The 13,169-nt window shown below is 39.8% G+C and overlaps 3 protein-coding genes across 5 annotated transcripts in view; 2 read left to right on the top strand and 1 right to left on the bottom strand.

Moving 5' to 3' along the window:
- The window catches only part of LOC134815658 (DNA-directed RNA polymerase III subunit RPC2-like), a 101,375-nt gene extending 94,383 nt beyond the window's left edge, over positions 1-6,992 (top strand). For both annotated transcript variants that reach the window (XM_063824211.1, XM_063824210.1), the window contains 4 exons: positions 3,523-3,674; positions 4,401-4,529; positions 4,645-4,788; positions 5,719-6,992. In XM_063824211.1, the coding sequence (XP_063680281.1) occupies positions 3,523-3,674; positions 4,401-4,529; positions 4,645-4,788; positions 5,719-6,690 (1,397 nt within the window). In that variant the 3' untranslated portion in view covers positions 6,691-6,992. The remainder of the gene's footprint in view (positions 1-3,522; positions 3,675-4,400; positions 4,530-4,644; positions 4,789-5,718) is intronic.
- Positions 882-2,511, bottom strand: LOC134815322 (carbohydrate sulfotransferase 1-like). Its single transcript, XM_063823839.1, has 2 exons — positions 2,472-2,511; positions 882-2,309 (listed from the first exon to the last, which is right to left on the bottom strand). Exon 2 carries the CDS (start codon positions 2,243-2,245, stop codon positions 1,100-1,102), a length of 1,146 nt encoding a protein of 381 aa, XP_063679909.1. The 5' UTR covers positions 2,246-2,309; positions 2,472-2,511; the 3' UTR covers positions 882-1,099.
- A 171-nt stretch (positions 6,993-7,163) lies between the features above and the next one.
- Positions 7,164-13,169, top strand: part of LOC134815776 (protein FAM81B-like) — a 31,333-nt gene continuing 25,327 nt past the window's right edge. Inside the window, exons 1-3 of one of the 2 annotated variants that reach the window (XM_063824367.1) lie at positions 7,164-7,230; positions 10,569-10,623; positions 10,829-10,951. In XM_063824367.1, the coding sequence (XP_063680437.1) occupies positions 10,594-10,623; positions 10,829-10,951 (153 nt within the window). In that variant the 5' untranslated portion in view covers positions 7,164-7,230; positions 10,569-10,593. Of the gene's footprint in view, positions 7,231-8,983; positions 9,355-10,568; positions 10,624-10,828; positions 10,952-13,169 lie in introns of those variants that run through there. The other variant, XM_063824366.1, reaches the window with a different exon arrangement.

The following is a 13,169-nucleotide window of genomic DNA, read 5'->3' as shown; positions in this document are numbered from 1 at the left end:
CCTAGGTCTTCCTGATCCTCCCCAGTCCTCTTCCTCCTCCCCTCCTCAGTCCTCCTCCTACTCTTTCTCCTCGTCCTCAGTCCTCCTCATCAGTCCTCAACAGTTCTCCTCCTCCCCAGTCCTCCTCCTCCTCCTGGGGCCTTTTCCTGGGTCCTCCTCCTGGGTCCTCCTCCTCCTGGGTCCTCCTCCTCCTGGGTCCTCCTTCTCCTCCTCAGTCCTTCTCCTCCTCCTCCTCCTCCTCCTCCTCCCTCTCAGTCATCCTCCTCAGCCATCCTCCTCAGTCCTCCTCCTTCTCAGTCCTCCTCCTGAGTCCTCCTCCTCCTCAGTCATCCTCCTCAGTTCTCCTCCTCCTCCTCCTAGGTCCTCCTTCTGGGTCCTCCTCCTCCTCCTCCTGGGTCTTCCTGATCCTTCTCCTCCCTCTCAGTCATCCTCCTCACTCCTCAGTCATCCTCCTCAGTCATCCTCCTCAGCCATCCTCCTCAGCCATCCTTCTCAGCCATCCTCCTCAGTACTCTTCAGTACTCTTCAGTCCTCAAAATGTTTGTCCGCTAATGTCCACCAATGTCCGCTAATGTCCACCAATGTCCATCAAAGTCCGCCAATGTCCGTCCGGGTCCGCCAATATCCGTCCGAGTCCGCCAATGTCCGTCCGAGTCCGCCAATGTCCGTTCGAGTCCGCCAATGTCCGTCCGTGTCCGTCCGTGTCCCAAAAAACACGTCCGTTGTCTCATAGAATCCAAAAAGGACAGGACATAGGCGGACATAGACGGACATGACACCCCCCCCTTTATGATCTTGTAAAATATCAAATTCGTATGCAAACTACGTTAACAACTTATTTTAGAATACAGGTTCTTATGATTTCAATCGATGGTAAAAAATGAATTGTATTAACTTATATTTAATCAAAATAGTACCTACCTTAAATACCTATTGCAGTAAAAGTATCCCCTTTTCTTTGAAAACCATACAAATTTCAAAAAATCGTTACCATACATATTATATATCCTTCAAAATTATATTTCTATTATTTAAACCATCCGTCACAACCCTTCAGGCTTCATAGGCGTGTAAAAATTGCATAAAAGTATTAAAAACGTCAATTAATTGGCTCGAACTCGAAGAATCTTTTTGTGTCCTCCAGCAGAAAAGGCCAGTTCATTTTCCTAATTAACCTTGCACAATGTCTATCTACATTTCTGATGTTATCAATGCTCCAATTTAGCCACTTATCGTTAACTGCTTTAGAGTTTTTGATTGTATTCAGCGTACCCCCTTTCCCTACGTCACCCGCTTTGTCCTTCTGATTATCGGCTGGGTCCTCCGCGTTAACTGCTTCTTCCAAAAAATCTTTAACTATATTTGGAAGTGGCAGTCCGATAAAATCGTACAATTTTTGGGCTATCTCCAAATATTGTGTCGCCATATCATCATGTTTTACTTTCATGTATCGGTTTCTAAGCCATGGACTATTTTCTGCATACTCGATATCGTTTATGTAACTTTCACACTCGGTATGAGCTTCGTAAGCGAGTTTGGTCCACTTCTCGTGATGTGTCCACTGTAATTGGTGCCTCCTTATCTGAAAAATGTCTTTAAATCCGCCTCTTGATCTAAACATACCTCGCGGGTCTCTCAACAATTGTATCACCTTCACATCCGCCTTGTGAATGTTTTTAATTAGCTCCAGATCTTTCAATCTACGAAGACGAATTACCTTCAACACGACCGCATCTCGTTTCCTGCAGAGGTACTGTCTAAGTTCTTTAATACTCGGCCCCTTAAACCAATCGTTTTCTTTACACGTCTCCTCTCCGAACAGCTCCATCATCTCTTTAGTAGTCTTAGGACATCGCCAGTACTTATGCAGAGCGTTTAGGAAAACACTGGGCATTATAGTGCAGTTGTTGATTAGTTGTTGCAACATTAGCATGTTCAGCTCATCGTCAGTGTGTCTGGGATCTTCTCCTTTATAGTTTCCCTGGCCTTTTCTCTCTGACAGGGCCCCTGCGTGAAATGTCTCGAAATCATACAGAATATCTGGGTTTTGATTGAATAGTTCTCCCATGAAAGTCGAACCAGATCTGAATGCGGTTACCAGAATGATAACCTTTGGTTTGGTTGTCAGATACTCACTGAATGCTGGGTCCCAAACCTTTGGCAAAACGCGGGGAGGAATATTTTGTTGACTGAGACTGATAGAACATATAAAAATGGAGAAGTATAGCTTTCGATAAAAATTCATACTTCGGAGTGTTCTTTATCCGAAAATCGGCCTCTCCCGTTTCCTATTCATCTGCACTCGATATCTGAAAAACGGATAACGTAATATATCCCGTAATATATCCCGTGGCAAGTCGTAAAAACATGAAATGATATTGACAGATATTGTTAACGTTTCTATAAAGTGGAATTCACAAGAGCTATAATATCAATCGGAGGTTTAAAAGCAATCTTGTGAACAAACCTACAATGTTTGATATCATGAAAACTCTGCAAGCACGACGCTATACAATATGTTTTACACTACACTACTAACTCTTGCCATCCACGTATTCAGTGGGGCCAACGAAGCGATATTTGCATATCCTATTTCTTGCAGCATCAGGTATAATTTTGTAAGGTGATGTAACAGAAACAGACCGGTCTAGCCTAGCATTGCATGAAACATGAAACATGAACAAAAGTAGTTTCCAGAAAAACTTTGAAAAATAATTTTGACTTAGAAAATTTTCGGTCTGATTCATTCTCGATACGTACCTCTGAAGCCCTGAAGGCAGAGCTCCCGCTTCCGAGCTCGTATTGCGAAGGGGAGGCCTGCCTTCCGAGATCGCATTACAAAGGGGAACCCTCGAGTCCAAAATCGTATATCAAAGGGTAGGTGCGGACTTCGAAAACCGAACAAACATTTTCGGCTCATAATGATCAAGGTAGCATGAAACATGAACAAAAGTAGTTTCCAAGAAAACTTTGAAAAATGTTGACTTTTAAGTTAATCCCTTTTAACCTACCTCTATCATTTTACAATGTCAGATATTTTTTGTCAGAGAATTTAACATTTTTCTTAAACGTTTTGAAATCTCCGATCTCAAGCGACGATCTTTTACGAACTATTCGTTCGTTTGCTTTCCACAAATTCTCATGCCGTTCAACAATGTGTGATGTAATGAAAATACAACACCTGTTAGTGAAGTGAAGTCAATTTAAAACGTCCTTAAATTGCATTATATAATATATAATGATATAATGGCACCACGGATTTGAAGTTAAAGCTGACAATAGAAAACAACTTGGACCAATTTGGAAATATGCTTCCTGGAGAAATGATAAATTTTCAGAATTCCACGTAGATCCCTCATCCAAAGCAGGCTTAACAAACACTAATACAATTATTGTTTCATGTGGTAAAGTGTACCTACACAGTACACACGCTAATGACAGACCCAATAATGACTGTACTCCAATATTAAAGCTGGTGGAGAGGTTCCAAAACATTAAGTTAAATGTTTTAATGTTTTGCAGGTGCGTGTGCTGGACTGATTCCGTACCCTCATCATAACCAATCACCTCGTAACACTTACCAGTGTGCTATGGGTAAACAAGCGATGGGCGTCATCGGCTACAACCAACAGAACCGCATCGACACTCTTATGTACAATATTGTATACCCTCAGGTAATGAACTATCTTTATACACATTTTAAGTTTGTTTCATTATTAAGTTAGTTTTATTATGATTAAATCCTGATTTATGGGGAAAGCCCGTCTACAAATAAGTGGCGTTTTGTGTGTTATATGTTATTAAAGTCAACATACAAAAAAAATCAAATTGTATGAAGTTTGGTGTGTTTAGTTCCGCTCTCGTTTCCACTGTCCATGTTAAAGCGAGTATCATGAGATCCACCCTAGTGAGTAGTGTCCACCGCCTTCGCCCCTCGTGTCCTATACCCGCATAACCTTGGCCAGTTTCTGACTGATGATTAGAAATTATTTATTTATAGGATTATATTAATCAAGTTCTTCTCATTCTTACTGTTTTAACACTTGAGCTGTCCCTGAAAATGTACATGTCTACATAAACCTACTCAACTATGCATGTCAATTGTCATGCGCTAAGTGTGGACAGTATCTCAATCAGTCGGGTACTTGCCGACAACAATTTCTTAGCGGAGTTAAAGTGATGTCTACATTTTAATTTTAGTGAAGAGTATCCTTTGAGTGATTGGAGTTGGCAACAAAGTGAACATGGTTCACTGAGTATTAAATGACAGGTTTTCAGTTCTTACTCGCCGCGCTACTTTTAGAGAAATATAAAGTAGGTGGACGGGTTTCAACTTGCCAGAATAACATTCCCAGGTTCACCGACCACAACAACCTGAAACCTGACTGCTTTGTTTTCAGATTCCAATGGTGCGAACCAGGACTATAGATCTGATACAGTTTGATAAACTTCCAGCGGGTCAGAACGCTGTTATCGCTGTTATGTCGTACAGTGGTTACGACATCGAGGATGCTATCGTCATCAACAAAGTTAGTTAATAATTACAGTGAATTGTGTTACACAATCTTTGACTTGATAGACTTGACATTGTTTTGTGTATTACACCATTTCATGCATTGTACACGGATTTTCCTCTTGTCCCAGGCTTCTATAGATAGAGGGTACGGTCGGTGTTTGGTGTATACGAAGGCGCAGACTAACCTGAAGAAGTATCCAAATCAGACGTTTGATAGGGTGGATGGTCCTTCACGAGACCCAACTACCGGGGAAGTCATAGAAAAACACAAGGTTAGAGAAATAAACAGATATTGTATAACTGTATATTAGGAACTAAACATCTGAAAATATTATATTATATCGAGTTTTTTGACTTACCGAATGAATCAATTAATCAAATCAATTCTTAAAATTTGATTTAAAGACGCTTCGTTACGCTCATAAAATTTCGTCTTTGTATTACAATTGTATTAAGGGGGCAGGGGGGGGTCTTTATGAAATTTCTCTCAAAATTGATTTTATAGTTGTTTCTAATAGAGGGGAGTGATATCTATCTGCTACTTTTGGTCCCATGGAAAAATTTTGTTCCTAGCCGAAATTATTGCCGGTCAAAGGTCAGCGCACATGTGTAATTGTATTGCGCGAGCGATTTTCAATCGCGCGCCCTGAAAATCGAGTCTAAAAATCTATCTCCTCCTACATTTTTTGAGCAATCACCTTGAAACTTTCAGGATATGTTCTAAGGACCATTTAGAAACTTTTACTCTTTTTAGAATTTCGAGATAGGCCTTTAAAAATTTTTTATTCGATTTTGAAAATCTTGGACCTGAAAAAATCGTCAAAAAACGAGGTCCAAGATTTTCAAAATCGAATAAAAATTTTTTAAAGGCCTATCTCGAAATTCTAAAAAGATTAAAAGTTTCTAAATGGTCCTTAGAACATATCCTGAAAGTTTCAAGGTGATTGCTCAAAAAATGTAGGAGGAGATAGATTTTTAGACTCGATTTTCAGGGCGCGCGATTGAAAATCGCTCGCGCAATACAATTACACATGTGCGCTGACCTTTGACCGGCAATAATTTCGGCTAGGAACAAAATTTTTCCATGGGACCAAAAGTAGCAGATAGATATCACTCCCCTCTATTAGAAACAACTATAAAATCAATTTTGAGAGAAATTTCATAAAGACCCCCCCCTGCCCCCTTAACCCAAATCATCCCAGAGTTTGAGTGAGGATGGTATCATAGAGCCAGGACTACTGGTCAAGAACAGGACAGTAATAGTGAACAAGAGAGTGCCGGTAGCGACAATGGACACCACAGCATACGAGGAGGTCCAGTTCACGGACCAGCCACTAACTCACCGCCAAAACGTGGAGTGTTACGCTGAACGAGTAATGATGACCTCCACGCTATCCGACGCCTATCTGATAAAAGTTCTGTTGAGGCAGACTAGACGACCCGAGATTGGGGACAAGTTTAGTAGTCGGCACGGACAGAAGGGAGTTACAGGACTCATAGTCAATCAGGAAGACATGCCCTTCTGTGATACTGGCATCTGTCCGGACATGATCATGAACCCTCACGGGTTCCCTTCTCGTATGACAGTCGGGAAACTGATCGAGTTGGTGGGAGGAAAACGGGGAGTTCTGAAAGGACACTTTGGGTATGGTACAGCGTTTGGTGGCGACAAAGTTAAGGACATATGTGAGGATTTGGTGACTTGTGGATACAATTACGGAGGTAAAGAATTTGTCACTTCTGGCATCACAGGCGAGCCTCTTCAGGCTTATATATTCTTCGGGCCGACTTACTACCAGAAACTAAAACACATGGTGAAAGACAAAATGCATGCCCGTGCTATGGGACCCATGACAACACTGACGCACCAGCCGACTGAAGGTCGGAGTAAAGACGGAGGATTGAGGTTGGGAGAGATGGAGCGAGATTGCCTGATCTCATACGGTAGCTCCATGTTGTTGTTAGAGAGACTTATGATCAGTTCAGATCAGTTTGAGGTTGAGGTTTGTACACAATGTGGGTTGCTAGGGTACACTGGGTATTGTCAATACTGCTCCTCCTCCTGCAATATTAGTAACGTTCAAATGCCGTACGGGTGTAAACTGTTGATTCAGGAACTTCAGAGCATGAATATTGTTCCGAGGTTAAAGTTAAAGGGGAGATATGAGATCTGATCATTTTAAATTTGTTTTAGGTCTTGAAACTTTAAAATGTTGTACATTTTCTAGTGCACAGCGATCCACATGGCCCAGGTGGCTTTTTAATGGTTAACTTATTCTTTTTAATTATTAACTTATTAACTATCGCATCTCTACCATGCAAGTCTCAACATGCTATTCATTATTTCATCAGAAAAAAAGATTATTTGTGTGAACTGTGAAGTATATAACGGGGTAAATTATGTATTTTTCATAATTGTATTTTAAGAAACAATTTCTGTCAAACTGTTATTTATTTGCTTTTTAGATAACCAAAATGGCTTCATTTTTATTAGATTCATCATTTAACGGCATTATAAGACTCACGACATAAAATTACCTCACGAATAGGTATTTCAAATTGCATCCTTACTAAAAGGTATTTCTCGCTATATATATCATATTCTCGCTTGTAATTATTGGTTTTGAGTTCCTTTGGTATGATGTGACATTACTAAGGTTGTAGCGTGATGGGGATGAACGAACGATACTCAACTTGTCAGCAGTTTGAATCAGGTTAGAATATTGCTTTATAAATCTTATAAATTTTTTTATAAGGTCTCGTTTAAAAGTTTAAGGCTGTAAATGTAATTCAGGCATACAATTAGCCTAATAGAATTCTGATAAGTGCTTTCCAAGAAAAATAGAATAGAATTGAACTTTTCGATAGATCAGAGTTTATGAAGTGACCTTTCACCTTGACAAATTATATATTTAATTTTATGTTCGACATAATTCCTATGTCGACCTAAATGATTTCGGAACGAAAATATGGAATTTTTCCGAAAACCTTCACATTTCGTACCCCAAATTAAATCAAGGTATTTGGGGATTTTTTTCCATCTCCTCATTTTACAAAAATGAAACCCAATATTTGAGAAAATTAAATACAAAGATCTTCTCTGATCACTGATCAGCTGATCTAAAAGTAAGCTCTGATCAGTATTTATAGCTAGTCTAACTAGACTAACGAGCTAGTTAACTAATATGACATCTAACTTTGCTCTACAAATACATTATCTTTCGCCGCGATTTTGCGTAGTTTGGCATGTCGCGGCGCCGCGATTTTTGGGCCTAAATAATCGCGATTTTCTTTTGTGCTTGGCCCTAACTTAACTTATAATCCTCCGGAGGGTATAGGAGACCGACAGTGTTTGTTTGTTGTTATCTTCCACTACTCTGAAATTTCACCGCCGTGGCCAATAAAGTAGTGATAGAGTTTGCTCATTTTTAATGGAACGTGTCCAAAAGTAATTCATTATCGAATACTAGTGTTCATTAATTGTTTGATGTATCATATTTATAACTCACTATATAAATATTGATAAGTTGATATCAGTAAATCGATAAAGTCATGATTAAAGAAAATACGTGAAAAATAATTTGGGGAAAATAATGATGGTGACCTAAATTTTGGTAGTCCGAAAATATGGTGTTTTTTTCGAAAAACCACCGACTTTAGTACCATCTAAATATGTCTCGTAAGGTAGGGGGCCATCTACTTAGGACGTCCGCCAAAATCACTGATTTTCAGACCACCCCCTCCCTCTGTCCGGGTGTGTCCGAATTTTCAAAACCACCCCTCCCCGGACGTCCGGCGGATTTCCAGCTACATTTAAGAGTACAAATAAAACCAACTCAAATTCATTACATAAATAAAATGTGTAGTTACTAATAAAATAGAATATGCGAGTTGTGTCTCGGCTTTCATGAGCTGCTCTGGGATTCTGGGAATCAACTTTTCGTTCAAAATTTAAATACAGGGATCTAAACTTACATAGTAATTATGAATTAGTGTCAAAGAGTTGAAAATAAATGGGACTTTTTCGTTAATTCTGCCAAATTTTCCGGACGTCCGGATTTTCAGAAACCACCCCCCTCCCCCTGTCCGGATTTGTCCGAAATTCCAAAACCACCCCCTCCCTATTTGTCGGACGTCCTAAGTAGATGGCCCCTAGTCCGTTGTTAAATATCTGACTCTATTTATCAGTTATCAAGGACAGTCCCCTCTGGTGTAGACTGTAGGATCGGGCGTGATATCTGCCATCTGGGATTAAATTAGTTCCACTGGGATCTTGTAGTACCCATTATCCCATAGTCAAGTTGTATGCTGTGATTGACAATGTTGTAACTCAACCCCATCACACGACGGTTTCTGGGCCGTCCTGATTTAGTTAAAACTCTTCTCACAGATCTCTTGTTTCATTATCCAGCCAATCAGTGAGCAGAATGGAGCATTCTTCACTAATTACTGGGCAGATTATTTTACGTACATCAAGTACATGGATCAATTGTTTAGCAAATAGGTTCCTCAAAACCCCGCGCTTTTTAAAACTCGATAGTTCAGTTGCATGCAGTAGTTCGTTACGAATTAGAAAGGCACTCAGCTGTCGCGTCGTGAATAAACTTTGTATCGTTTCATTTTACGGTCATTCTTCACTGTCTTAAAACTGTCAGCAGAGATCAAATGACCAGTTCCGATAGTCCTAGATACATATCTAGATATCTGGACAATTATTCAGGCGTCTCTGCTAGAAGTTTAATCCGGACTCCGCCTCTTAGTGATTCACAGAGTCTACTCGATCAAGATGGAAATATCCGATCAGCGAAGAAAAGTCTCAAACTTGAATCTGATGCAGGGTTGGTGAAGCATTCAATCTGCTGTGGCGGAATATGTGAGATCAATGCAGCCATTCTCAGTTCTTTCTAGCGCTATGACGTGTATCTTAACTATAAAATTAAGTATAAGTATAATTATAAACTCGATTATAACAAAACCTTTATCAACTGGAAAATGCTTACCCCGAAAAGTTTCAAGACGACCACGGCCATTATTATCTGGAACAAGATGTTTTTATACGCGGATTAGCCGCACAGTTTTAGGAAAGGAATAAAGCACGGTAAATCGGGGTTTTTATTAATAATAATATGAGTTACACATGGTTCCCGTCCGCATAATACTGGTTCCCAATCAGGGGTAATCGTCGACAAACAGTCAAGTAAAACGTAGATTTGGAATGTATGAGTGTGACAAGCTTGCTTGACATTAAGTTCCCGTTCACAAGCCGTATTAAACGATGGATCACCTGATATAAAACTAAACATTTATAGTTAGGGCAAGAATTACTGTTTATGGGTCAATCTGTGAACAAATTCGTAACAAAGGTTTGTCTACAGGAATGTGTTGTCCATAGTCCCAGGAACCACAAAAAAAAACCGTCCAGCTGAAACTTTTGGGCAAACATTTTTATAGTCATTTTTCTCCAGGAACCCATACGCCCCACCCCTAATATTGGTTATTCGGCTCCCGAAGGTCTTGAGATCTCTATTAGTCATTTTTCAAAAATTTTGTTGAAAATGGAAGGAATTTGGGGTACGATAAATCGGGTTTTTATTGTATAAGACTTTTAGTTTTACTGAGGTCACGATGCTTTTATTGCTGTTTCGTTATTAGTTTTACAATTCCTGTTTGGAAACGCCTAGTTTCCAGCACACTAAAAACATTATTAGGGAATCCAAAAACTTGTCTAAAAATTGCTTCGTGAATTTAAGGGTTTCGGGTTAGTACAGCCAAATACGTCCTAATTTAAGCCTTTGTCGGACAAAATTCGCAAGAAAGCGATTTTAACGGGAAATGGTCGGGACAGGTCCCAGTAATCATTCCAGAGAGTTCCCAAAATTTCTGAAACTTTTTTACCACCTTTTTACCGCTTTGGTTTTCCGCAAATACGTCACGTTCTAAATATCCTAGAAGATTCTAGTTCAAAGCAGTGTGTTTAGAAAACAAAGGAGAACAACTTTTTCTTAAACAACTTTTTCAAAAATGTTTAGCATTTAATTTTCGTGCATTTCAGGTCCGGTGACGAACAAGAAAGTGTGATGTCTTCCAGCAAACAACTACCATCCAAGGTTTTTAACTAACATTTTTTCTGGATAAATCAATTTTAAATGCAGAAAATTTAAAGTTTAAAATAAAATATTAAAACATACATTTACAAACAATTACAATTATTCGTTCGCTTAATTTATTATGGTTTCGTAACGATGTTTAATGTTTATATTTGAATTAATCAAAGATCGTAAATCAAAATAATAAAGCGGTTATAACTTGCAGAATTATGACACCGATAAGATTGGATTTGAAGCAAGTCTCTCTGCTAAAGAGGATATTCTTGATAAGATTGGGAGTAGTCCAATAAAAAACAAGAACCTATCTTTGCTTCATGATCACATAAAGGTCAGTTTAAAAGATATTCTAAATATCATTTTACATCAACTATTAAGTCAAAAATACTGTTAATAAGTTGGGTATCCAACATATTCATCTTTGATATTTGTTATCAAGATTTGTTGATTTAAAAAATACACTAACTGATACTGCAACTATGGAATGGGAATAATTATGATTACGATACTACATAGTTATGGTCATTAACTAAACATCAATCGGTCAATCCATACATATTTGTGCGCTGGTGAATTATTTTCTCATGGTTAAAATATTTGGGTTCTCCTAAAATTTAATACCTAATTAAACTGTCGCCTCTTCCTGAATGACCTCCACATAAGTTCGACTATATCCATTGGAAGCTCCAGATACAGATCTCCGCTGCATTATGTGGCATTTGTCCTTCAGTCCGAGACAAACCTGAACATGATCTTTGCAGCTCTTTAACCACACTTTAAATCGGTGCCAGGCATAGAAATGTCTCATTTTCTCTATCCTCCAGCAGTAGACGACAGGGTTGATCGCTGCGTTGAGTGCCACACACTGCACAAACACCAGGTTCCAGCCATAGTAATTCACATGATCACTCACCAGGAAGACCCATTTGTCTTTAGGCATTATGAACATCTCTATCACGAAGAAGAGGTAGTAGACGAAGACTGGAACGTTGAAAACGATGTACATTCCTGTGATGAGCAGGATTGTAATTGTAGCTCTTATCTGTCTGTCTTTGCCGGCCCCCATGGACGATACAGTAGAGATGGTAGACAGATTTCTCGCTGTCCTCCCTGAAGACAGGGAAATAGTAGTAGAGAGATTCCTGGCTGTCCTCTTGACTTTATTCCAGGTCCCTGAATCCCTGGAGCCGTCGCTAGCCTCACTCTCTACACTGGCTTGATGGGACACACTGGTTTTAGGTATGGACAGAGTCTTCTGTACACATGTTCTCCGGGACAAGGCAGTGGCTTTGCGAGATTTGAGAACACAGTAGCAGGATATCACACAACTCACTATTATGGGGATCACTGGACCTGCTAGTTGAATTACATTAGAAGCTAACGTGTAGTGATATATCGCATCTACTTTGTAGATATTTATCCCGCAATACACGTGCTGTCTATGTATTAGATCGAAGTCGTTGTAAGATTTTTTCATAATCTGGGGGCCGACTATTCGAGCGATAAGGTAGACAAGGTAGAGGGTGATGATGGCCAGAACCACTTTATGTTTAACTTCCGTGAAAGGAAACTTAACTGATATTGTCCGGACCACGCTCAGAACCAGGACTAGGAAGACTGAGAAGTAGGGAGTAACGTTCCACACAGTAGACCAAATGTCGCACAGCCACGAGTACTCGAACAGACCAGCCTGTCGTTCGTTTATGAAGCTTAGTCCAACTGCTATGACTAGTAAACAGGACAGCGCGTCCGTTATTGCCATCAAGATGTAGATCTTAGTTGGTAGATCCTTCCTCTGGTTTGCAAAGTAGATCAAGGCTAGAATGTTGCCTATAGTCCCGACTATGAAGCAAGCGATGCTGCTGAATGCCAGGATGTGGTCCCATGTTTCTGATATTGGGAGGAGAGGGGCGGTGAGGGTCTCATAACTGGTGGTGGATACGTGCGCACTACTGGTAACAACCATCCTGGAATTGTTGAATTAATTAGTCTCATTGCAATTATCATAAATGTGAGGATATATAATATAGTCGGTGCAATAAGCACATCATAATCATACGTATGGAATGAGTGGATGGTGGTAAATGTACATTAGTGACCATAACTTCATCATCATAAATGTGTCTAAATGCATATTATATTTATAAGCTAACGTTCAAGCCCGTCAGTTGGGACCCATACCATGCGAGCAGTACAATCCAGAAACTAAGAAAATTGTGGAACGTGGCGTGCGGTATTTGTAAGCTGAAAACATGTTTCTGATAAGTTCATAATTAACAGATGACAGGATTTTGTCATTATATTCTAATTTTATTCATTTGAGGTCCACTGGATAACACGTACACGTGTTTGAGGTGGGATGACACTTAAAGCCCAGGAATATTAGTAGGAAAGCAGTCTGGGGGCCGGGGTTAAGCGGGCTAGTATTTAACGTCTGATAGACGCGGTAGGGGGGGGGGGGGTACATTGCGCCGAGTAAAGAAGGAACAATGGGGCTGTACCCTCAGTAGTCAGGACAGAGCCTTATCATCAAACCAAATTAACTCCTG

The sequence above is a fragment of the Bolinopsis microptera genome, chromosome 5 (assembly GCF_026151205.1).
Source record: "Bolinopsis microptera isolate Bmic1 chromosome 5, MBARI_Bmic_1.0, whole genome shotgun sequence".
NCBI classification, from domain to species: Eukaryota; Metazoa; Ctenophora; class Tentaculata; order Lobata; family Bolinopsidae; genus Bolinopsis; species Bolinopsis microptera.
The sequence above is the reverse complement of the archived record's forward strand: the minus strand, read 5'-3'. Positions and strand labels throughout refer to the sequence as shown.